The sequence below is a fragment of the Clarias gariepinus genome, chromosome 9 (genome assembly GCF_024256425.1).
Source record: "Clarias gariepinus isolate MV-2021 ecotype Netherlands chromosome 9, CGAR_prim_01v2, whole genome shotgun sequence".
In the NCBI taxonomy this organism is placed as follows: Eukaryota; Metazoa; Chordata; class Actinopteri; order Siluriformes; family Clariidae; genus Clarias; species Clarias gariepinus.
In genome coordinates this window covers 3,647,635-3,673,875 of record NC_071108.1, presented here as the reverse complement: position 1 = coordinate 3,673,875, position 26,241 = coordinate 3,647,635, and the positions used below count along the sequence as shown (strand labels likewise).

The window sequence follows — 26,241 nt, the reverse complement described above, 5'->3', positions numbered from 1 at the left end:
GAGAGAAAGAGAAAGAGAGAGAGAGACTATAACTCATAAATGAATGAATAAACCTGACCATTGTTGTGCATATTAACATAAGATATAATATGATATATTATTTTAAAAAAAGTTCTATTTAATCACCTTACATGTATGTATATTACTGTTGTATTACAATCCTGTTAAGACTACTCTATACACCACAGACTGTATAAGCAAAGGTTACATCACAAATACCTCCTTGTTAATTAGTTATGGCACTAAATATGGAGCACAGAATTTCATTTTCAGTATAATTAAGGGTACAGAGGTAGGGAATACGAATCTATTTGAGATCGAGCCGTAACCAAGAATCCGGGCCAACCCTTGCCAAATACCGGTTACTGAGTAGGGAAGTCCCGCCTCCTAAATCTTTTGATTGGCTTAAGTTCAAAGATGCTTCGTTCTGATTGGTTTGACGCGCTGTCGTTTAGTCGCGTGCGAGTCAGGAGTGAAGGAAAGTGGGTGAAAAGGGGGGAGGGAAGAAAAATGGCCGTGCCTGCTTCCGGTTTTTCTTTCTTTTCTTTTTTTTTCGGGGGGCTGAAACTGACACAATGAGTCGGGAGGAACAACGGCCTGAGATAACACACGGCTTCTGTAGATAAACACAGGGATCAGGGGCGAGCCGGGGAACATGGAGGATCAGGTAATGACTAGCGGGGGTTTGCGTTTTCTCCACTTTTACAAAAGGTTTGTTTGGGAGTCTACAGTCGGGGCTGGGTGTAATGTAATGGGTGAAAACGAGTCTCTTTCCTACACTCTCTCTCTCTCTCACTCACTCACTCACTCACACACACACACACACACACCCTGCAGCCAACCGTGCCTGTTCAGCATTAACACTCGCTCGCGCACAATATCGTAAACCTGATGTAAACACAGACGTGCATGTTGTTTTTTTTGGCCTGGCCTCTAAAAGCCGAGACATGAATGTGTTTAAGTGTGTGTGTGTGAGAGAGAGAGAGAGAGAGTATATGTGTGTAAAACAGAGGGAGGCATGCGTAGGGTTGCAAAGACTTTTATTTTGTACATAAACAATACTTAAATACATAATAATAGTGATAATAAATCGGTTCTAACCGACGTGCGGAGTGCCAAACGCCTCGTTATCCAATGTGTAGTGCACTACTCAGTGCGCTTACGTCATTATCCCGCGCGCGATGCAGTGCGCATCCTCGTGCGCCGTTGACGCGGATTGGAACGCGCCCCATTGCCTGCTGCGTTTTTCCCTCGGTGCGTCCCAATCCGACTGCACACTATAGCGCTGAGCACCCAGGTTAGCAGGAGATTTGTATTTGTTCACACCTTGTCTTTCTTTTCTTTTAATTGAACCTCCTTTACAAATTTTCCCCTCCTGACACTGTCGCCTTGCACGTCCAGGGTCGAGGGTTCGATTCGGTGCACGTTCTCTCCTTGCTTGGTGGGTTTCCTTCAGGTACTCCGGTTTCCTCCCATAGTTCAAAGACATGCAGATCAGTCTAATTGGCGTTCCCAGATTGCCCCCGCGGTGTGTGAATGCGCATGTGAATGTTGACTGGAGGTCACGCCACGGTCGTAAAAATGGGAATAAATACAATGGTAATCACCACTGGACTCCACGGCCCCTAGTTGGCCTACAGAGGTTCCTACGTAAATGGATGGATGGATGGATGAGTACATTTTGCATCTTAAATAAAAGCAACAATGATTGGGCCCAAGCACCAGCACTATTGCCACCCGAGCGCACCAAAAAGACAGTGGCCACATGCATTTAAAGGGGAAATACCGATACCATTATAACATAATGTATAACTCTATAATTATATATAACTAAGGAAGTTATTAGCCACTTTTCGCCATAGGTTTAAAGCCTCACCCTGGCTAAATTGTTTGAGAGATCATTGATACCCTCAATGTCTTGAGAGCGTATTGGAACTAGTTTAGTGGCAATCGTATAAATCCCCTAGGAGGAGTATATCAAATTCCATTGTGTGCATTTAGCAAACAACCCAAAATAACTGACTTCCTGTTGAGTAGAGCCCATGACATGCATAGCGAAAGTTGTTCAAATCAACTAGATCTAAATGTGTACCAGGTATTACATGTATACATTCAAGTGTGTATGAGCTATACAGCAAAACTTCCTATGAACGCTCAGGTGTCTCAATGGCAGCAGATTCCAAACTGTTGATTCAGCCAGGGTGAGGCTTTTTTGAGACCTCCCAAAAAAAAAAAAAAAGAATCATAAGAACAAGAGGGACCTTTGCACACTGTCAAAGCACTTGGGTCCTTTTAATTCTTACACTATGATTGATATAATTTGGCGTCAAAAGCGTCCTGCGTCTTGAGTCTTCTGTATTCTTTGCTAGCCATTTTATTTAATTCACACTTTAATACCTGACAAAATTTTCAGGTCAATGTATAAACAGTTGTCAGGATTTTGGGTTGAAAAAACAACAACAAAAATGATGTGGTTTCAGGACGTTACTGTGTACCATCAGATGATTACAGAACATTCTTTCTCTTGTGGTACTTGTTCGGTTTGACTTTAACTCCTGAAAACTTTGCAAAACGCTCAGAAACGAGCTTCATTTCTCTGCATGGTTGCACGAAACACCTTTCGGCATTATCCTTAAAAACAAGTTTCATCTGCTTTCGCTTACGGCATCGCTAAATCAAACTGGTTCGGATCACTAAACAAAAATGTTTTAAGGATTGCAACAAAATCGGGAGGAAATTTTACTGTCATAACAGGATATTTATAAATAAAATGGAATCGACGCGTGGGTTTTGTGATAATATAGATCTAGAGTGATCTCTGGTGTCTAATCAACATTTCATACTTTTACGTGATTCTTTTTTCAGTTGATGATAGCAATGTGATGTACGCCGGTGGGGAGCTTTTTATGTTAATTTTGTTAGCCAAAAAAAGATCAATTAACGGGTTTAATTCTTTATTTAGTTTTTTTTTTTAACATACGATTTAAGACAAATTGTGCTGTACAGTTAATCACGTAAAAATTTTAATTGCGATATGAAGTTGTAATTTTTTTAAATACTTTTCAGGTCATTAAATGAATATTGGCAAATATCCTCTTAATAAGATAATTTATATAATATGATATGTATACCTATATGCCTTGATATATATACGTTTAAATACAAAATGGTCCATTTTAAGTTTCAGTCGCAATGTGTGTGAGAATTATCACAGTGTCATGTGTTTGATCAAATTATGCAACCCTACAAAAAGGGGAAATGTAACTTTAAATATTAATAATTTGTAAATAAGCCATACATTTAGGATTAAAAAAATATAAATTTCTTTATATTTTCACCCTGGACTTTTTCTTTGGACTTTGGTGATGCTTTTAGATCCCCAAAGGTTGCTGGTGTTTAGCTCGGGGTTTTATTCAGAGCACGATTCCTGGTTGAGTAAGAACATGTTGTGTCAAACATTTTGATTTGCGTCACAATTTCTTTAAATGACGAAAAGTAAAACACGAGCAGTCAACAATTTTTATACTTTTTTTTTTACTTATTCGTTTTTTAAAAAACAAATAAAAACATGTTTATTTTTTAATCATAATGTTTATCATGAACATTCAGGTAGCCAATGGGAAAGGGTTGCTATATTATATACTATGTGTAATGTGCTTTAGAATTTTTAAAAACAAACAAAAGGAAAAATATAAATATATGAAAATTTAAAGTGATCTTTATGTTAATTGGACTAACTCGCTATAAATATAGTGTGCATGTTTAAATGCGACTTGCTTAATACGCCGTAACTGTTCGCCTATTAGGTCTCGCCACCTGCTTCACTGCACACATGGCTGATCTTACACGACAGGTTTTAATTAGGAGGAGATGACACCAGGGACAGACAGGTATGTGGGAACATCAACAGATACGAATATCTTGTCAATGTGATGTGAGGACCCAACACCATCTCATCAAAGACTTAATAATATGATGGTTTAAATAATCAGAACAAAGGATTCACTTCAGCCTGCGCGTAAGACGATTCTGAACACGTGGAACTTTAACTACATAAATATTGATGCAACCACCTTTCTTGCATCATAGCATATTTGGCTGCACAATCTGAGAAAAAAAATTACATTGTGATTTTCGACAAACATTGCGATTGCGATTTGAACTGCGATAGATAAGTATTAGATTTGCCATTTTGTGTTTATTAAGCCTAACAATTAAACAATTAAAGGGACAAATGATTCCCAGTAAGAGGATGTTTGCCAATTTTTATGTCATCAAATGTAAATTATTTAAAAAGTAATATAAATGCTTAAATTATGGACAAACTCTACATGAGTTCCTAGCACACTAATAACATGGGTGAAAGCATTTGTCCTCTCACAACTTTAACAAATTGAAAAAATGATGCTAAGCCATGTTTTAAACAGAACCCCACAGCTCAACAAAATTATCATCAAGAGAGCAAATATACCGTGCTACGCAATTATTATTATTATATACCTTTTCAAAGAATAGTGATTAAAGATCACCCAATATGATATCACGATATTCAAGTGCTGATTCGATCTGTATTGCGCTTCTGAAAATCGACCCCACAAAGTCGTGGTTCAGAGTTCGTGGTCTCAGTCATTTGTGGATTTGTTTATTTATATATATTTTTAGAACTTTACTAATAACTGTCCACAGAAACCTCCACAATTTCTTGGAAACCGCAAATATTTTCTGCAATTCTTTTCTGGCTTTTTTCATAAATATATTTTTACGTATAGTATATAATATATTTAATATTTACACATAGTTAAATAAAAAAAAATTAAATTATATTGTTACTTATATTATATTGTAACTTAATAGATTTTACAAATTTTGTAATATAAATATTAATGTGAATTCAGCAAAATTTCCATATAAAATATAATACTGTATAAATTTTTTTAGTATTGTAAAGAGAACACAAACGCAGCTTGTGATGGTGAATTATTATCATATTTACTCTACAAAAAACGTGCTTGCATGAATTACAGTACATATAGAGTGGTAACATCTGTATTTTACATTCTAGCACTGCAGGAGACACAACAGTACTGTACAGTACACGGGTTTATCTTTACATTCTGTTTTTTTAAGGGTAATGTATTCAGCCAAGTTTGAAATGAATTTAAAGTGTTTTTGGAGAATATTCAGGGTTTAGACTATTAAAACAGGCATTTATAGACTTTATTTATTTATTTGTTTTTGACCTCATCCAAAATTTGTTCATGGTGCTCTAGGAACGTGATCCCCGGAAACTTCTGGGGTCAAATGTATCACGATTTTGGTGTTAATATTTAAAAATTCCTCCAATTTTTTTTGTTTCAGTTTGCAAAAATCATTCGCTCCTACCAAGTTGAACGCAGTGCTTTCTGCCAACATGTGACTAGTTTATAGGTTTATAGAGGAACTGCAACATTTTACCACCACAAATGCGAAAATAAATAAATTAGGAAATAATACATTAAGTCATTGTAGAGGTGTATGCATTTTCACACAAAAGAATCATGATGCATAACTGAACCACCCCTCCCCTTTTCAATCTCTGGTATTAATACGCCATACGTAGCTAACTAGCTGATGCTATGTTACTATTTCGTGCTAATTTGTCATATTTAGACTCACTTTTAGGTTTCCCAGTAATAAAACGCCGGACTGAAGCGTTTTTTAAACCACAGTCGGCACCTAGGTATCGTGACATTGTATCAGGTGGTCTCAAATTAATATTCTAAAAAATATATTATTATTTCGCTCCTGTAAAGAAAGAACAGTACTTGTCCAAAAATGTTGGAAGATGAAAAAAAAAAACGATAGCCTGTGATTTATCTTTTTTTTTTGTCTTGTTTTTTGATGCAATCAGAAACGCTCTAGTTTATTACCCCCAACAGCCACGTTTTCGAGGAAAGTCTCTGGGTTGCGAAAGCTGCCTTCTTCAGATCTCTTTGATTGTAGTGAAGATGAGACAAAGACAGAGAGGTACGAATCGCATATTTTTAAGAAAGAACTTCTGAGGAAACTCAACATGCTTTGATGTTTGGGGAAGAAAAAAAAACGTTCGGCGTTCGTCACATCAGCTTGCGGTGTGTCGTGGGTTAATCTGTTGTCACACACCTGCGTTAAAGAAGATAATCAGAAGGAAAAAAAAAGCAAACTGCACACTTTCCATGGCGTATCGGTTACAACACGCAGCTCTGTCACAAGAGCAGTGCTTAGAGTTTAAGATTAGATTCGATTCCTCAATGCAACATGTTTGTTTATTTGCATTATCTGAGATGTGAGGAAGTCAGTGATTACATTTTAAAGAAATAGCAGTATACAGAGCCATCGAATAAAGCACTTCGTTATAAGGAGCATGTTGTCATAGGAAAGTAATAAACGTGTTACAGCTGTTTCTATTATTGAAGAGTCATTGTTATTCGTTTATAGCAGGGTGATGGTGCCCAAAACTTTCTGACCATTTGTCAACTACAGATTAAAATTCTTCACATCCCCTACAGCTTTACTGACCTCACTCCGAGCCATTTTCACATGTTAAAGGAGTTCCTGGGAGGCTAGGGTTTCAGGCATGAAGCAGGCAGTCTGTTGGATCATGGCTCTGGCGTACGTTCATGGTGAGAGAACTTTCTACCTTAATGGAATCTATGGATAAGTGCATTAGTGTAGCATGGGATTAGAAAAGCAAAGGAAGGTTTTATCTATAAAAATATAATAGTTTACGGGTATCACCTTGGAAATGTTTTTTAACTATGAGAATATAAGCCCTATAGTTTAAACACTGGTAGCTTAATAGCTAATGCTTTTATTATTATTTTTTACCCGTAGTTTTTAAGCGTTCATGGTCAAGCCATAAGTCAGGTGTGAACTCAACCATGCACATCAATAGAAACACACAAATGATTCAAGAAACTCTTTTCATCACCCTAAAAGTTGATGATAATAGTAGCACGGATTTGTGGGCGTGGCGTTAAAGTAGTGAAATGTGATGTATTTGTTTGTAATGCGCTTGGGTAGGACAAATTTACAGACGAATGATGCGACTGATACTGGAGACTCCTTCCATAGACTTTACCATTACTGTCTCACTACGGGAACCATCATCGTGAAGTTCTCGCTCGACAGGCGCCTACGGTCTCTCATCGTTCTCACGCTGTCCTCGTGTCCGCGCTGTCTCGTTTCACTTTTCACTTCCTGATCTTTCATCTCCTGGATTAGCGAGGTCACATTAGCGATTCAGCACTAATCCACAGAGAAGAGAAAAGAAACCTGATGGGATTTTTAATAAACATTATTCAATACAAGCAAATGAAAATTAATTTTGTTGACTTGCTTGACAAAATAAAAAAACAAACACAAAAATTATTTAATATCTGAAACTGCACAATTGTTAATATATATATATTTTTTTCAGGCACTGTTTTTAATCAAGAAAATTTTTACAAAATAATTTAGACATTGGTCATTTTTCCCCCAGATATTACAACAAATTGCATGTCAGTAGTCTTTGATATTTTAGACATGGTTATGGGAGAGTGTGTGTTTGCGCGCGCACAGTAGACGCTAATTAGGTTTATTTCCGTCCTTGTATCATTTTGAGATTATCGTTAACATGATAGCTCCACAACGAGAGCTTGATTAGTTTGGAGTTGTTATCCTAATTGGCAGGTGAACTGATCCAATTTTGGGAATTATTGAAACATTGTCAAGGTCACAGCAAGGTCAAATGCCCGAAATTTTTGTTTGTTTGTTTGTTTTTTTGAAGAAGTTTTTTTTTCTTAAAAAAATTTGAGGGTACAAGCAAATGACAACCATGATTTTGTATATTTTTCCTCCTTTTTAAAGTTTTAAGGGAAGTAATTGTGTGTAAAGGTGATTGGTGCTTGGGCCCGGCTATATGCGATTATAATAATAATATTGGGATTAATTATGTCGCAGTATGTTTTTCTAAAATATCGTGATAGCTTATGCTTTTCTTTTTTTATAAGGAAAAACACACAAATTAGCTATATTCTTCTCAGTCGCGTGTCCTTTTTCCTACTTATCTCACTCTGCGGCTCTTCACACTTTAGTTTGCTTAGCCACGCCCCTTCATCACAGACTCGATCTGAACATCTTAAAGCTTTAATTAATAATAATAATTTTATTGCTGTGATGTTGCATTTCCTTGGATTTTCATTGGGGAAGTTCATTAAAAGATGTATTTAATTGTTAGTTACAACTTTTTAGCTAAATATAAAAGCTGATCGCAAAATAAGAGCTGTTAAGTAAATCTGCAATCCGTTTAATTGTTTTAACAATCGATAAATTAATCAATTATTAATTATCAATAATTGATTATCGGAATAATCAATAGTTGCAGCCCAACCAGGCAGAGTTAGTTTAAAATATAAACAAGTACAGTGTCCTTGCAAAAATATTCACCCCCTTAATTTTTTTTTTACACATTTTGGTGCGTGCGTGCGTGCGTGCGTGCGTGCGTGCGTGCGTGCGTGTGTGTGTGTGTATATATATATATATATATATATATATATATATATATATATATATATATAAATATTTTTTTTTTTTATTAATTTTTTTTTTTATGGGGATTTTATGTGACAGACCAACACAAAGTGGCACATAATTGGGAAGTGGATAAAAATAAAAAAGTAAATAAATGAGACAATCCTTTTGCATAACCACTTTTCACTACAATTACAGCTGCAGGTCTTTTTGGGGTGAATTAGGTGGGGTGTGTCTCTACAAACTTTGCACATTTAGAGAGTGAAATTTTTACCTATTTTTCCTTGATTCAAAATAGCTCAAACTCGGTCAGATTGAATCGTAAGCGTCTGTAAACAGCATTTTTCAAGTTTCGCCACAGATTCTCAGTTGGATTCAGGTCTGGACTTTGACTGGGCCGTTCTAACACATGGAAGTGCTTTGATCTAAACCATTCCATTGTAGCTTTTAAATACTTAAAGAGTATTTGCACTTTTTATTTTTTGTTTATATTTGTCACACTTCAGTGATTGAGGTCATCAAACAGTTTTTAATCTTAGATAACCAGAGTAAAAAAAAATGAGCAGTTTTAAATGATCATTTCATTTATGAAGGTTCAAACCTACTTGTCCTATGTGGTAAAAGTAATTGCCCTATTGCTAATTCTTGAATGAACTTGGATGAACCACTTTTTTTTTTTTTTTTTTTTTGGAAAGCTGAGTTAAATTTCACTTGCCACGCCCAGGCAAAATTGCTGCAAGACCTGTTGAATCAGGAAATCAGTTAAATAGACCCTGTCTGACAAAGTGAAGTATGCTTAAAGATCTTAAAAAGCAGCACGATCTAAAGAAATTTAAGAAAATTTTAATCACGCCATACATATTATATATACTTATATTTTTAATCTAACATAATAAGTTAAAAAAGTGTTTAAAAAGTAACAATATTAACTATATGATACACTATAACAGTAATTTTATATATATATATATATATATATATATATATATATATATATATATATATATATATGATTTTATTTTATAATTTTTTTTTTTACTGTTGCTGTGCTTTTTTTTTTTTTATTCGGCACATGGTTATCACTGAATGTAAACATGTTTGTACAAAAAATTTTTATTGTGCAGATCACATTCAATCTTTTAACGGCTTGACTTTGTGTGTGTGTGTGTGTGTGCAGTGCACAGTACAGGTGAAGCTGGAACTGGGCCACCGCGCTCAGCTGCGGAAAAAGGCCACGTCCGAAGGCTTCACGCACGACTGGATGGTGTTTGTGCGAGGGCCCGAAAACAGCGACATCCAGCACTTCGTAGACAAAGTCATCTTCCGCCTGCACGATAGCTTCCCCAAACCCAAGAGAGGTGCGTGTGTCCGCTCGCAACGCCTCATCATGTCTCCCAGAGCTTTTTTCATCTTTCAGTTTGGAGATATTCCTTTTAACATCAGTAGTGTGTTGTATATTAGAAGATTGAGAGCTGAATTCAAAAAGAAAGGGGGCGTGGCCTCTAGCACTGTAACCGGACTTTGATCTCAAAGAAGTGGGCGGAGTCAAACATTCTCTCTAGCCACTGTGAGAGCCTGAGTAATTCCAGAAATGACAAGGATTTGATATTACATACATTTCCACATTTTCCCTTCGATTTGGTCCAAATTTTTAATGTTTTAAGAATAATTTTCAAGAATAATTAAATCTCACCCGTTCCTTTTAACATTCGTTTTCTCACTAAGCGTAGCATTTAAACAATACTACCTGACTTAATATACAAGATTTTAACATTTAACTTCATATTAAATTAAACAAAAAGTTAACATTTATAAAAGTTACACAGGTTTGTGTCAAACTTAGCAAATACCAGACTTAGCACTTAGCAAAACTTAGCACTCCTACCACAAAAATGTGTAAATATTTCAGTCGGATTATACAGAAACAGCGACGTTTTAACACTTCAGACGCCTCCAAAGTCGCAAAACTCAATTCGACAGCGAGCACGCAAATTGAGCCGCTTCCAACACGGCCACACAGTATTGGAATAATTATCGCTCGCGGTGTTTTGAGACCGGTGTAAGTGTGTGTGTAATGAGTGGGTTTGAGACTAATTCGCTCACACAGAAACAAGGGGGGAAAAAGCTAATCGGTTGATTTAACACGTGAGGTATTTTGATAACGTAGCGCCATTAAAAATGCGTTTCTTTTGCGCCACTCGGTAGCTTCTGCTCTTTCGGTTATACATATCGGTTATACATATCGGTTATACGGTTTGCGTCAAATTATACAGTACTGAAACTCGCGCGCCTCGGACGTGCATTTGCGTTTGGCGACAGAGCATATCTCCAGACGCACGTGCTCCCAGTAATGGAAAGGAAGTTGTGTTGTCCAGTTGGTCATGGGTCTCTCGATGGGAGTAAAAGTATTATTTCCGCTCATACGGAAGCGGTCGTGAACAGACGGGTTTAGAAAAGGTGACCGAGCTCATTTCTTCCCGTACCCGTCTCATTCCTCCGATCCTACACCACCTGAAGCCTGCTTGTGAAGCCTGCCACTGTCCTCTTGACCGGTTCATCCCTATTATAAATATACAACTTTGTTTTGTTTGGGTTTTTTTTTTTGGTTTTTTTAATCTATTTTGGAGTGAATTGCCACGGAAAGTCATGATTCATAACTAAATCTTTGTCTTTTTTCCCCCCTCATCTCTAGTGCTTAATGGTCTAGTGTTGATGACAGTGTTGTAGTAAATGGAGTAGTATGTGTAACAGTAGTAGGGGGCAAAGGTGACGGTACTCGTTAATGTGGGTGACAGTACTCGGTAGTATAGTTAACAGTACTGGTAATGGTTAGCGGTAGTGAGTAGCATAGGTGACGGTACTCGCTAGTATGGGTGACGGTGATTCAGGTTAATCAGGTGGTGATTCATTTTCAGTACATTGCAGTTCAGTACCTAAAACTAACCAAAGAGTTTATGATATTACACACAAGCTGCTTCTGGGGATCCTACTGCCTTTAGTTTCTAATCGTAATATTAATGTGCACACACACACACATGTACTGTATTCATCATTGTCAGACCTCAGCGGTGTGTGAATATTTGAGTCAGGTGTGTTAGATTGTAAGTTGTAACTAAACTCAGTAGGACAGACGAGTTTGAAGGCTCGGGGCAAAGGTGAGCTGTGTCGACCTGTGACATGGAAAACAGCAGACTAATTATGTGTGTGTGTGTGTGTGTGGGTGTGTGCTTTGATTGCAGTGTGTAAGGAGCCTCCGTATAAAGTAGAAGAGTCGGGATATGCAGGATTTCTAATGCCTATAGAAGTCTACTTTAAAAACAAGGTGAGTGCACATGGTCTGGATCTACTTCATTCTCTCTCTCTCTCTCTCTCTCTCTCTCTCTCTCTCTCTCTCTCTCCCCCCCCTCCCTGCCTTCCCTCCCCCTCTCTCTCTGTCTCTCTCTCTCTGTCTCTCTCTCCCTTTGTTGCTTCCCATCCCCCTCTCTGTCTCTTGCTATCTCTCTCTCTCTCTCTCTCTCTCTCTCTCTCTCTCTCTCTCTCTCTCTCTCTCTTACTCTCTCTCACATACACACACTCGCACACCCACCCACACATCTGTTTCACACAGTTTCCCCTCCTTTCAGGGTCATAGGTTCTTCCTTTTGCCCACATATTGAAGTATTTTATCTCCAGCAGTGTGTATAGAGAGCTCATTGAGATGACACACACACACACACACCGCACATGTACTCACAGGGTGTGTTTGAGTAGAGAGATGAGATGTAAGCGGCTGATAAACACTGGCCTGAAACACAGTTGTACAGGCCACGTGGTCTCTCTCGCTCTGTGTGTCTCTCTCTCTCTCTGTATCTGTGTGTGTCTCTCTCTCGCGCGCGCGCGCTCTCTCTCCCTCCAGCACTTCTTATCTGCAACACTTCCTTCCGGACCGTATCACTTACAGCAGCTTGAGAAAGAGAACTTTGTTAAATTATTATTAAAAAGCTCCGGTGGTCAGTTTCCCGTTGTGCTCGGACAAAAGCGTCTGGAGCGACTCATTTCACCCAGAGCGCCTTCCCTTTGTCTAAACATTCACCCTTTTTTTTTTTTTTTTTTAAACCCCTACAGACTTCCTTTCTTTCTTCATCACTGTGACATGTAGAACTCCCTCCTTCCAAATTTCTTTCCTCACGTTTTCAAACTTGTCCTGTGCCTTTTTCTTACAAACGTCCACCTCTTTTCCCTTCAGACTTTTATCTCCTAATCCGACTTTCCTCCTTTCTATCAAACGGCCTTCTTCCAGATTTCTCTCCATCCTTACTTCCAAACTCTCATCCTCCTTTCATGTTTCTATTTATCACATCCTTTATTTCAGCTTTTTCGTCCCAAACCATCTTCCTCTAATCCAAACTTTTTTTCTGTCAGTTCCTCCATTTCTTTTTTTTTTCTTTCCTTTTCTCTCCCTCTATTTTCTCCCTATTTTAGTCTTTTTCAATTCCCACCCGCTCCCACGTTAAGCGCTAAGTGTTTCCCATTTTACCAATCAAGAGCGGGGCCAATCACCTCTCACCCGGGAATCAAACTAGCGATCTCCTGATGATAGGGCGAGCACTTTACCACTGCGCCCTTTTTTCCAAACTCCCTCATTTTCGTCTGTTTTATTTCTAAAACCACCACTGTTCTCCTAAACTTCTTACCTTCAGTTTAAATCAGCATCTCACCACCATAATAATTTATTTCCTCCTGTTATCCGACACTTCCATCCTTACGAATGTTCCTCCTTCCTCTTTGCTCTCTCTTCCTTGCATACCACTCACTTTATCCCTTTCTCTCTCCCCTTACTTTTTTATACATAATGTCCTGTCTACTGTCCCCTCGTCCTTCCTTGCTTCTAAACTCACTTTTTTATTTCCAATTTTTTCCCGTACTTTTTTCTCTCTTCCTTACAGAATGTCAGAACTTCCTATTTTCCGTTTAAACTTTCCTGTTATATTTTCAAACCTCCATCCTCTTTTTTTTTCCTGCTTTTCAAACCTCTTTCATTCCGAACCTTGTTCGTTTTTGCCTGCAACCTTTTTTTGTCCCCTTCCACTTTCCGTACTTTCTTCCTCTGTTCCGTACTTTCTCGTGAACTTCCCAAGCGCATTACATTCGAACGCACTTTCTCCTTATAGATTTTAAAGGATTTATTCTTTTTCTAAACATTTATCTTCACCTTCCTCTGTTCTCTCCAAGCATTCTTTCTCATTTTCAAACTCTCTAACCTGCTGCAAAGTTGTTTGTGCAGTATGTGGTGGTGGTTGTTGTTTTCACGTATTTAGACTTCTTTCTCTCTTTTACTCGCTTTCCTTTTCCTCCTACAGTCATGTGTAAAAAGTTAAATCTGTTTTTTTTTTTTTGTGTTTTTGTGTGTTCTTTTAGGTCTTGTTTTTGTTAAATAAATAACAGTAACTTTTTTCACTTTGTCATTATTTATTTAACAAAAATGAGGTCTAAAACAACTAAAAAAAACACTGAAACAAACAGTAGCAGTGGACCAGTAGAAAGTCGTACTGATTTATTTTTTATTTTTGTTAAATAAATACTGGCACGGAGGAAAAAATATACACGTTGCTGGTTATCCAAAGTCATATTTTCCTAATACTAAGATCCGCTACGATGAGATAATTTTTATTATTTTTTCTCAATAAACGAGGGGGTACTAACTTTTACACGAGTGTAGGTCTTTTTCGTTTGTTTCTGTCTCCTACTTTTAGACATTACCAACTTTTTCTGTTAAAATTTAATATAATCTATGTTTTATCATCCTCGTGTGTGTGTATGTATATAAGTATATATGTGTGTGTGTGTGTGTATATATAAGCATGAATATCGTCCTGACCCTGAATCTAAATTCGTTGCAGGAGGAGCCGAAGAAGGTTCTCTTTAACTACGACCTCTTCCTGAACCTGGAGGGCAACCCGCCTGTCAATCACCTGCGCTGTGAGAAACTCACCTTCAACAACCCGACCCGAGACTTCCGCAAGAAACTGGTCAGAGCCGGAGGAGTGAGTAAAGGGCTGAGGGGGACCAACGACTTTATACATAGTGTAGAACTACATGTGACCATAAAGTGGTACATTTCAAATCATGGTATTATTACGAATCGTTAACGAATATGAAATAGTCGGCATGGTGGCGTAGTGGATGTCCACGCTTTTAATTGTGAGTAATTTTCTCGTTACAATGACATTATTTCCCTTTTCAGTTTTTGTTCTTTTACTTTTTTATACACTAAGGTGTATAAAAAAGTAAAAGAACAAAAACAAAGGTAAAAGTTCTACTGGTTCTGTGCTACCGTAATGAACTCCAAACATTCATTCATGCACCATTTTTGACCGAAATCGCATTCAAGCATTAGCTTAGCAGCTTGCTAGCTGGCTAATATTAGTTTTTTTTTTTTTTTAATAATTAAATCACAAAAATTACAGTTGCAATATTGAACATATTAAAGTAAAAGATTGAATTATATAAATATCTATCCGCAGTTAAATATAAGATGTATACGATATACGCAAACTTAACAGAAATATGCAAATAATTAATAACAGTACACAGAGTAAACTAACACATAAACAGGTAAACAAAATCACTAAAAAAAAGGAAAATAAAGAGCAGAAAGAAGGGCGGATAATATTAGTGATGACTCTAATGTCACATGTTTTGACGTCAGGGAAGGAATTGGTAGCTGGGGAGACTAGCTTGAGTCGAGGCGGCGTTTTTTTTTGTGTGTGTGTGGTTTTTACCAGCTGTAGGTGGGAAAGTTCAGGTTTCAGAATCACGTCAGATGAGGCATGACTTACTGGTTATTAACACTCACGGGGACTGACTCGGGTAAGTATTTTGGAAATGTGTATAAAAAGTTACTTTTATTTTAGTTTGTGCTTCAGTTAAAGAAATAAAAGCTTCGTAGCTTTTAATAGGGAGAGAAACATCGCTGGTTTTGGAATGATATTCATCGTTGTGCTATCAAAAAAATAAAATAAATAAATATATACTTTTCGGATTCTGCAAACGTCTTAAATACTAAACAGGAAAAGGCGCCAAGCTGAATGTAAAGGGTGTTTTTTCGAGGAACTCTCCTTATTCATGCTCTGCTTTCTTTCCCAGATCATCGTGTTGCCCGAGGGGGCGGAGTTAGTGTCCAGGCCGAGTCCAGACTACCCCATGCTTCCCACAATCCCCCTGTCTGCCTTCTCCGACCCCAAGAAGAGCAAAAGCTCCCAAGGCCCCAAGGTCCATCCCAGCCACACCTTCCTGCTTTGTTTTTATTATTTATTTATATAAAACTATTAAATGCAGAATTTTCACTTTCTCTCTCAGAATTTTCACCAAAACCACCAGCTAAGTTAAATCTCCCTCTCTCTTTCTCTCTCTCTCTCTCTGCAGGAGCTCACTAAAGATAACAGCGGCATTTCCAAAGCCCCAAAACCTCACAAGCTGGCCAAGGAGCACCGCGAGCGTCCACGGAAAGACTCGGAGAGCAAGAGCTCGTCCAAGGGAGACGCTGAACGAGACAGCAGCAGCAAAGGCGCCCGCGAGCCTTCGTCGTTCTCCTCGTCATCTTCCTCTTCGAAGAAGCCAGAGATCAAAGTAAAAGAAGAGAGCAAAGCTCCTCCCAAAGCTGCTTTCAAAGAGCCCAAGCTGACGCTCAAGGAGCCCAAGATGGAAGGAACGAGTCCTAAAGGAGGAGGTCCGGGTGGAGGAGGTGGTGGAGGAGGAGGAGGAGGTGGTGGTGGCGGCGTAGTGGGAGGGGGAGGGGCCGAGAGCAAATCGGCGAGCAAGCGCCCTTCGAACGCCGACTCGCCCAAATCCAGCATTAAGAAACCCAAAAAGGGAGGCGGAGAAAGTCAAAAAAGTTCGGGGGCCGGGGTTTTTCCAGGCACCTCCCCCCGGGTCTCGTCCTCTTCGTCCTCCTCGTCCATGGCTCCAGCTGCGGGTTTCGTAGACAAGAAGAGCTCGAAGCAAAGAGGGTGCTGGATGAAGGGCAAACCCGAGACCCCGGAGGTCAAAGAGCAGAAGAAGCCGCTCGAGTCGGACGAGTCGAACTCTGACGACGAGCTCTCGTCCAAGTCTGAGGTCAGAGCGAGATCAGCGCTGCAGATGGTGAAGACTGAGCGTTAAGACACGCACTTTCATTTATAAACCGTTCACATTCGCATTAATTGTCCACTTCTGTCTTTTGCATGAAGCGAACAAGTTTCATATCGATCGTTATCGATCAAGAGTCATTAACTCTCTCTCTCTTTCTCTCTCTCTCCCTCCCCTCACCCCCCCACTCCACCCCACCCGTACCTACAGCAGTCGGCTCCCTCCAGTCCGTCGAACTCCAGCTCCAGTTCGGAGTCCAGCTCTGACTCAGACTTTGAGCCGAAACAGAAACAAGGCCAAGGTGAGAAACTGGGTGTGGCAGTCAGTCAGGAGATACACACGGGGCCGATTAATGGTTTTTGCGTTTAATGTAACGTTGTTATATAATTTGAACGTTTTTAACTTTCTGACTTTTTTTTTCTCTCTCTCTCAGTTCAGTGTATAAATGTTAACAAAAATATTATATTGTTTTAAAAGCAATTATAAATCATTAATAAACATATGTAAACATTATAAACATATTAGATATAAAAGAATATCATAGTAGGTACACAACAGTAACAAAAAAACTAAAAGATGTACAATGTCAATATTAATAACAATAACTACAGCTATTTGAACAGTAGTGATATTAAATAGTAGTTAGTTAGGGTTATTTAAGGTGTGTGTACGCTGTCTCTCTCTCTTTCTCTCTATCTGCCTGCTCATCATCCTTCCTGATGCTCATACACTCTCTCTCCCTTTTTACTTCCCATGCTATTTATTTCTCTGTTTTTTTTTATCTCCCTCACTAGACTTCTCTCTCTCTGTTTATTTTTTCTCATGCTTATACACTCTCGCTCTCTCTTTCCCTTACATTTTATTTCTCCCTCACTCTTATGCTATCATTGTTTTCTCTCTCTGTCTCGCACACTTTTTCTGTCTCACTTTCATTTCCATCTTTTGCTTTCAAGATTCAAAGCTGCTTTATTGGCATGACAAATATTTATAATATAAAGCAAAAAAAAAAATCGGGTCCCAATCTATTTCTCTTTCTCTCTCTCTCTCTCTCTCTCTCTCTCTCTCTCTCTCCCTTGTTTTTTAATTCCTTCTTGTGGTGTCCCTCAGGACCTTTGCGCTCCATGGTGGAGGACATGCAGTCTGAGGAGTCTGACGAAGACGACAGCAGCTCGGATGACGAGACGCCGGTGAAGAACAACCCCCCTAACCGTGACGCCAGGTCTCTTTTACTCCATATCTGTTTTTCCTTCTCTCTCTCTTTCTCTGAGAGTCACTGAGTTGATCTGTAAGCCCCACTATTGCACAGGGAAGAGATACAGAAAAGATTTGTTTGCTTAGTGTAAACATTGACCCGAGTGATCTGATCACCGCTCCTCGTGTCGCAATGCGTAGCGGCGGTTACACATTCCTCAGCTGATCTCGCGCCGCTAACCTGCGGCAACACTGTGACCGAGACGAGCTATGATCATACAGTTGACCTTTGACCTCTTTCCATCTTTAGGCTAAGTTTAGACAGCGAGAGCGACAGCAGTGACGGACCTCATCGACCCAGCAGAGACCCGCCGCCCCCTGCGCCCAAACACACCCCCGCCTCCAATAATAACAACAACAACAAGGTGAATCAATCAGTCGAGGGCCAATCAGTGAGCTCCGTTTATGAGACACTCTGGCATTGTGGGAAATTTAACTAAACGTGTATCCATCTGTTCCTGTCTGGGTCTTTCCTCTGCGGATGCGTAGATGGATGAGGGTTGGATGTGTAGATGGATGGATGAATGGATGGGTGGGTGGGTGGGTGGATGGGTGGGTGGGTGGTTGGGTGAATGGATATTTCATTGATCATGGAAAAAATTGCAATTACTTTCTCTCAGTTTGTTTTTCTCTCTCTGGTCATATTCTTTCTCATCTTCCTCTTAACTCTGATTTTATTTTACTTTCTCTCACCTGATAATCCACTATCTGCTTTCCTTTTTTTTCCCCAGAACCTCTCTCTTTCTTTCGGTCTCTCTCTTTCTCTTTATTGATTTTAATTCCTCTAATTTTTAGCACAATGTTGGATTACTAAATCCCCTCTTACACATAACACACGTACAACAATATATTTGTATTATTTTTAAAAGCTCTGTCTGTTGTTTAGGTAACCGGGAGGAAAAGTCCCGACCCGTGTTTGAGGCAGGAGAAGGTTCTGAAGAAGGGATACGACAAGGTAGGAAGGGTAAATCCACATTTTCATTCTGCACTTTACACTTTTTACGCACTGTTTACGATCACAGGACGTTTTACATCACACGCAGGGCCTCATTTGTGTATTATTTGCATCCTGTCCGGTGATTGGTCAGGAGTGTCAATTCGCATAGAGCACAAGCTCAAGGGCAAACCAGTCTCCTTGATTTGGTTAGATTAAAAAAAATCTCAACAACAACAAAATGTTTGTTTTTTGGGACTTTAAAATAAATCTTTATAAAACACCATTCTGTGTAAATCCTGAACACAAACATCCGTATAATGAAGTGATTTCATTTTAAACCTTGACTTTCAACCTCTACAGTACAATTTCATCTCGGAGTAAAAACCATGAATCATAAAACATTTCTTAATTAGAACTGATCTTTAATTATTTTTTCCTTTTGTATGCAGCAGGCTGTACGCATCCCGAGGACGGAACGCAAGTTTCATTTCATTTCATTCAGTCGTTATCATAAAAAAATATATATATTAATCATAGATCTGCGCCTGGTGGGTGGAGGAAGCTGAAATTTGGTGTACTTTTTTTTTCTTTCTAAAAACTATTTTGCATTGCTGGCTTGAAATATGATCTGGACCAATGAACAAACACGGCCGCCAGCAGTAAATCAGTATTTAGCAGCTTATGAATTTCCATCACTTATAAGCTTGGTGTTACTAGGCGTATTTTTAAGCCTCATTACATGAAAGGGAGTGCTGTTGTGCTGGATATCAGCACGGCTGTGATGCGGATATCCAGTACAACAGCATGGGCTCGAGTGTGATATCGCTTTTACACAACAGTTCAGCAAACACCATTTATTATGAACAGATTATAATTCGTTTGTTTGTTCAACCAGTTATTTTGTGGAACACGATTTACTTTATATTTCCACTTATTCAACTTTAGAATACCTGCCTCGTTAACTTATGGGTTCCGGGGATGAATCCCAAATAGAAAGCTAGCACACTATGTAGGGTGTACAGTCTCTTGTTCCACACTCCAAGTAGGAGTGATCTTACTTCCTAAAATCTGAATAAGAAAACTTTCTTATTTCTCAAATTTCTTTTGAAAATGGAGAGTGGAAACTGAGATATAAACGTTTTATATTGATATTTAATTAAAGAAAAAATGAATCAGCCTCGAATTTCATCAGTTTCTTTATTTTATGACTTCATAGTCCAGCATTAGAGATATGTAATAATCATTTAATTTTTAATGTACTATTATTTATTTATCTAATTGATAGGATTTTTTTTTGTCCCTTTTTATGGTGGCCAAAAAGTGCAAAACAAATTAACTAAATAACAAAACGGTAAACACAACGACATGTTCAGAAACAAAATGCCGAATGAGAAAACGATGACAAACGTTATCACATACGGAAGAAAACATTCTTACCACTGATTGGACGAGACATCTGTTGCAGCCTCACGGACAATTAAATGCAATTTCATTTGTGGATTCAGTTCAGTATTTGATGGTACTTCTTGTATGTCTTGAGTGAAGCATGTGTCTAAGAATTTTATCCGCAAGCTGCACCCATCCATTCTGGTTAGACTGAATTGTCTTTGTGTTTTCTCATTCAGTATTTTGTTGTTTCGTTGTGTTTTCTGATTTATGTTGTTGTTGTTTTTTTGGTTTTATTTTGTTTTTGAATTTATTTCGTTTTCGTTTTTATGTTTTTTTGGTTTTGTTTTTATTTAGTTTTTTTCGATTTTGTTTAAAAATATTTGTTTTTGAATTTATTGCCGGATGCAAGCCTTGTTGCATCCGGAAATGTTCACAAGCCGCCAGTAAACAACGACAAAGAAGAAGCATTTACGTCACCCACAAAGCGGAAGGAGACGCAAGCAGTTAGCTGTGTATTGATCTGAGGGAGCGTTCTGTTGCGGGCTGCAAAATGGAAGGGAGCGATAAAAATATATTCAGATTTATTTCAATGTGTGCCTTAGTTTTTTTGATACTTACTTCTTTAGTTTTTGCATCTGAGAAAGGCTTTAAAATAAGTATGTATGGCACTGTAATGCACTTAATTCATCTCAGTCAACTTTAAGCTATTTCTTGTATTGAGAATAATGACTGGTTATTAAAAAAAAAACATTAGTCTTTGTTTCTCTTATATATTTTACATGGCTGTTTAATTAAGCAAAAGTAAATTATATCCGATTACTCAATTAATCGATAACATTTTTGCCAAAATACTCGATTACTAAAATATTCGATGGCTACAGCCCTAGTTACACCTGCACATAAGGTGACCCTTTCGGTTAGCAAGCTGATTTAATCGGTGAAAGCTAATGTTGAAAACTCACTGATGGAGACATCTGGTTCACATCTCTCTCCGTCTCTCTTTCTCTGTCCCTCAGGCTTACACAGAAGAGTTAGTGGACCTCCATCGCAGACTAATGGCACTGAGAGAGCGTAATGTCCTACAGCAGGTGTGTGTGTGTGTGAGAGACAATGTTTGATAACCTGGTTAAGGGCTTGAGAGAGCAGTACTTATCCCCTTGCAGTGTGCGTGTTGTGGTGTGTGTGTGTGTGTTTGAAGCTGATGGGATTCTCTGTCCTCTGTCTCAGATCGTGAACCTGATTGAGGAAACGGGCCACTTCAATGTCACCAACACCACCTTCGACTTCGACCTGTTCTCGCTGGACGAGTCGACCGTGCGCAAACTGCAGAGCTACCTCGAGGCCACGGCCACGTGACAGGAAGCGGGGCGGGTCAGAGGGGGGAGGGGCGGAGCTTGCCCTCATTCTCCGCATTCGGGCTTGGGGGTAGGCTCGAAGGCGCGGCTGGAGGAAAAAAGAAAAGCGGTGGCGTGAACAGACTCCACAGCGACATGTCGTGAAGACGAAGCGGCACGGAGAGAGGATGAGGAGGAGGAGGAAGGGACGACGTGACGGCGTCGGAGCAGCGCTTCCTGTCGACGTGACGATCTCCTGGGAGCCGTGTGACGTAAAGCACGGTCGTCCTCCCTGCTTTTCAGTTTGCTCATCATGCAAACCACAGCCTGCTAAACAGTTACGAGTGTGTGAAGTGTCTGTGTGTGTGTGTGTGTGTGTCCTGTCCTTTTCATGCTTCCTTCTCTCTTCTTCCTCCAGCACTCGAGCATTCGTCCTGGAAGTAGCCATGCTCTCTCACATCCGGCTCTTTTTCTAATATTTTTTTATTTTTGTACGGAAGTATTTTTGACAGAGGGAGACGCGAACAAGACGTGAGAGTTGTACGTCGCGAATGTACGTTTTTGTCGCCTAGGGCTAGCGCTTAGTGCCTTCTACCACCAACCAGCCGACTGGAGCAGGATCGAAAGCGACGTGTGGCCCTCGGTGTTGCTAACGAAGCACACAAACACACACCTACACACACGTATACACGCAAACACACACACGCTTACACCTCCTTCCTTTTTTCACATCTGACACCTGCGAAACTAGTGTTTCCCTCCGACCGCGCCCTCATTAGACCCGGAGCATGGCGTCTCCAGGGTTTCCGCCAGTGAGTATTAACGACTGTGTCTGCCAAGTAGGCCTTTTTTAGAGACTCCTTGAATATTGTACATAGATGTGTGCAATGAGTGTGGAAGTATTCGGGGATCATTTTCTTTTTTCTATTTTTATTTTATTTGTTTTCATCTCGTCATGTCTGGATCGTGCTTAAACAAAAGAGAAAGAGACAGAATGATTGGACAAAGATGTGTGATGCGTAACGGTGAAGTGTGGGCGGATGTCCAGAGAGGCCGGGCGGTCCTGTGATATCATCTCGCTATCCAAAAGGAAAAAAAATAAATTTAAGAGAGCTAAATTTTGTTAATAATTAATAAATGAGTTCCAGCAAAGTGTTGGTGGGTGCCAAAACTTTTGCACCTTCAACTTTGAGCTGCTTGATGCATCCTTATTTAAATGAGATATTTGGAACAAAAAGAAGGAAAGAAAAAACTTTAGTATTTTACATAAGCATCCATTCATTTGTTTGTTTTTTGTTAAATTTTTAAAGTTTCTTATAATCTAATATTAATTAAATTAAGGCGAATTCCCCCCGCATCAGCAGAAAAGTCGACCATATAGTATATAATGTCATCGCTATGGTTACATCTCACCAGGACCTTTTTGATCCATGATATCGCTTTTACTTTTAGACTATAAATACTGTATGACGTCCTTTTTTGCAGCAGCAAAGCCTAAAAAAAAAAAAAAAAATACTGTTTGCTGATGTCGTCATGGTTACAACGTTCAAACGTGGTGCTGTGTTATACTAGACATCCATTTGTGTTTAAGGTGTTTTAAAAGACGACCCAGAAAGCTGATCAAAGGAGACGAGTGTTTTCCAACGTAAGCCGGCGTTGCTGTCTCACGAATCGCATCATGTGACCTAATAAAATATTTATTTTAACAGTTTTGACTGAGGCTTCATTAGCACTAGCGAGCAACTGCTGGTTTTCTGCGGACATCCGTAACAAGGAGCGGCTTTTTAGGGTTTTATGAAATTTTACAAAATGACAGTTAAACACAACAAAACCAAACGATTGGTTCAAACACTTCGCTGGATAATATGTCGTCTAAATATTGTACGCGTTAAGGTTTTTATGTCTATTTACTGTTTGTTTAATGTATCGAGGCGTTCCGAATGATATTCAATCATTTTTAGGAGAAATTCTCTCCGATGAGCATACATATCTACTAGCGTTAGCTAGCGTGCTTAATTTACTATAATTTGGCTTTAAACGCTGTATCTAACGTCACATATCATTCACATGGCTAGACAGGCACGCTACATCAGCAACAAGCCCCACCCCTTCTGTCCTGTCCAGCATTATGATGTCGTCCACTGTTTACATCCACACATACACACACTGTAGCCACATACACTGTGGCTACATTCACATTATTCTCACGCCACACTGTTCAATTCCAGATTAGTTTTTTTTTTTTTTACACATCTTTGATCAGATTTACAAGTCATGACGGTTCACGTTCATAATTACACGTTTGATGTTTTCGCAGCTGTTCTGCTGCCATGAAATCTCTGCATAAAGTCGTGTAAAATCTGATCTGCCCGTTCTGATTCAAGTCACATGACACACGTATGTAACTCCGATCCGATCTGGTGATGTAAACGTAGCCTTCTAAACTCTACCTTTATCTCTTACTGTACACCTGATAGTCTGTGTGTGTATGTATGTACGTGTGTGTGTGTGTGTAATGTATATAATATACTTTTGCACACACGCTTGTCTGGAAAGTGTGTGACTTTAAACACAGCTTGAGACTGATAAACGTTTTTTACGCGTCGAGCAGACGATAGCAGGTGGTTACATCATGATGTGAGGATAACGAGATAACGCAGCCTCTCTGGACGTCCACAGCGAAGCCGTTACGCTCACGTCTCCTTTAAGAGCAACGAGAAATCTTGAGTCAGGGTTTTTTTTTGTTTTGTTATTTTCTCTTCCTTCGTCGTAGCCGTCGTGTTTGTCTTCTTTATTCTCCATGCCCGGCGTCCGGCTTTCTGATGCTAATAGCTTTGGGAAGCTCGACAGACCCCCACGCCTTTTCCTTACCCCTGTGTGTGTGCGCGTGTGTGTGTGTGAATGTGTGTATGTATAAAGAGAGAGATTGCTTGTGTGTGTGTGTGTGTGCACAAATCATTCAGTCCTCTATTGTGCATGAACTTTTGACTCCCCCAAGTCCGAGTTCATGAACTCTTTAACTTTTGACCGGACGCTCTGAATCCTAAAAGGGGCTGGGTCGTGGGAGGGAGGGGGGGGTGTCAGAACTGGGCGGAGCTATGCACGGTTCAATCGACGTCCCCCCCACCCCTGTGTAAGAAGTGTGACCCGAGACCCGTCAGCGTGTTTTATGTCATGTTAAATATTAGGTTTTTTTTGTATACCTCTGCACTTTTTGGCTGTGGTGACTCGAGTACTTAATTATCTGAACTGTATTTTTAAAGAAAATTTATACGATATTTACATGCAATATGCTTTTTAATTTGTTTGTTTTGTTTTCCTCACTATTATTTCACCTCGGCATGTATGTGACTGCAGGTTAGGCCCTGAGACTGTTATTTTATTTTATTTTATTTTATTTTATTTGGTTTTTATGTTGGAATTCTTCCTGCGGCGCCTCAGAATCCACTACGAGCCTCGAAGAGCAAAACGTTTCCTCGAGTGACGGAGCGTAACGCCGCCACCGCCACACTGTGCACCACTCATCCATACCTACACGTGTGAAGGATGCTAAAGGAGCATTAAACACTAATCCTTTTTTTCTTCCCACATTCACCCGGACTTGACTCTTCTTAAGGATTCGCATCGTGGGATCTGAACTCGCGACCTTCTGATGTCACTCCGCTTCACGTTCCCATCTACATGTACTGTATATACAGTTAACATCCAGGACATCCTTATTCTACTCACCAATCAATAATCGTAACGGTTGCTCCTTCCTCTCCGAACGCTCTCGGTGCATTATGGGATAATAGAGACTGAGAGAGAGTTTTTATTTTATTTTATTTTATTATTTTTTTTATTTCTCGTGCCAGTCAGTGCTTGTATGTTTTTGTGTTTAAGGATTAAACACACTTGGACGATTTAATTTTATTTTATTTTTTAATAAAAATAAAACGGCCGCATGGAACAAAGTCGAAGCTTTGTGGGGGAATTTCAGTGCCACCATGTGGTCATTTAATGCAAGCGGGACACGCTAGGATGAACGAGGTTACCTTTGTAATGTTTTTATCGCATTAAAAAAAAAAGTCATATGAATAAACTCATGGAGTCGTATACTCGTTCAGTGTTTCCGCTCGTCCTGTTCACACACTCCCTCGTGTACGTGGTGGATTTAAAGGTACAATAAATAATTTTTTTCCGAGTTTAAGGTGTCTATCACTGGCTTGCGTTGGTAGAATTTTATTTTTTTATTTTTTTTATATATATTACTGACGAGCCAATATGATTAGTGTTGGTGTTGCATCATCGTAAACAGAGGTGGGAAAAGTACACAAATCCTGCACTTGAGTAAATGTAGAGATTCTCTAGAGCAAATGTTACTCGGGTGAAAGTAAAAGTTCTCCATTTATTGGAATAAAATGTACACTTGAGAAAAAGTTTAAAAAATAGTATATATATATATATATATATATATATATATATATGTATATATATATATATATATATATATATATATATACTGACATTAGCTCACAGTAGGGTTTTTTACAATAAACTTTCTTGGAGGACGTAGTGGAATAAAATAAATATCCTTTAATAAATCTACTCAAGTAAAGTACAGATAAATAAAATATGGAAAGAAGTCAAACTTATCTAAAACATTGTTAGTGTGGGATTTTTTAACATTTTTTTAATATTAAAACAGTAAAT

The 26,241-nt window shown here is 39.0% G+C and overlaps 1 protein-coding gene across 6 annotated transcripts; it reads left to right on the top strand.

Moving 5' to 3' along the window:
* The first annotated feature begins 515 nt into the window (after window positions 1–515).
* Window positions 516–25,502, top strand: mllt1a (MLLT1 super elongation complex subunit a). Of its 6 annotated transcripts, none has more exons than XM_053504026.1 (12): window positions 516–667; window positions 9,710–9,890; window positions 11,772–11,854; window positions 14,412–14,555; window positions 15,658–15,783; window positions 15,937–16,626; window positions 16,852–16,939; window positions 17,746–17,857; window positions 18,140–18,254; window positions 18,776–18,844; window positions 21,232–21,303; window positions 21,443–25,502. In XM_053504026.1, the coding sequence occupies exons 1-12, from the start codon at window positions 656–658 to the stop codon at window positions 21,569–21,571; spliced, it is 1,821 nt and encodes a 606-aa protein (XP_053360001.1). In that variant the 5' UTR covers window positions 516–655; the 3' UTR covers window positions 21,572–25,502. The 6 variants fall into 6 exon arrangements, with proteins under 6 accessions (XP_053360001.1, XP_053360000.1, XP_053359997.1 ...); XM_053504025.1 differs by having other exon boundaries at window positions 18,776–18,853; XM_053504022.1 differs by having other exon boundaries at window positions 15,937–16,653; window positions 18,776–18,853.
* The last annotated feature ends 739 nt before the right edge of the window (window positions 25,503–26,241 follow it).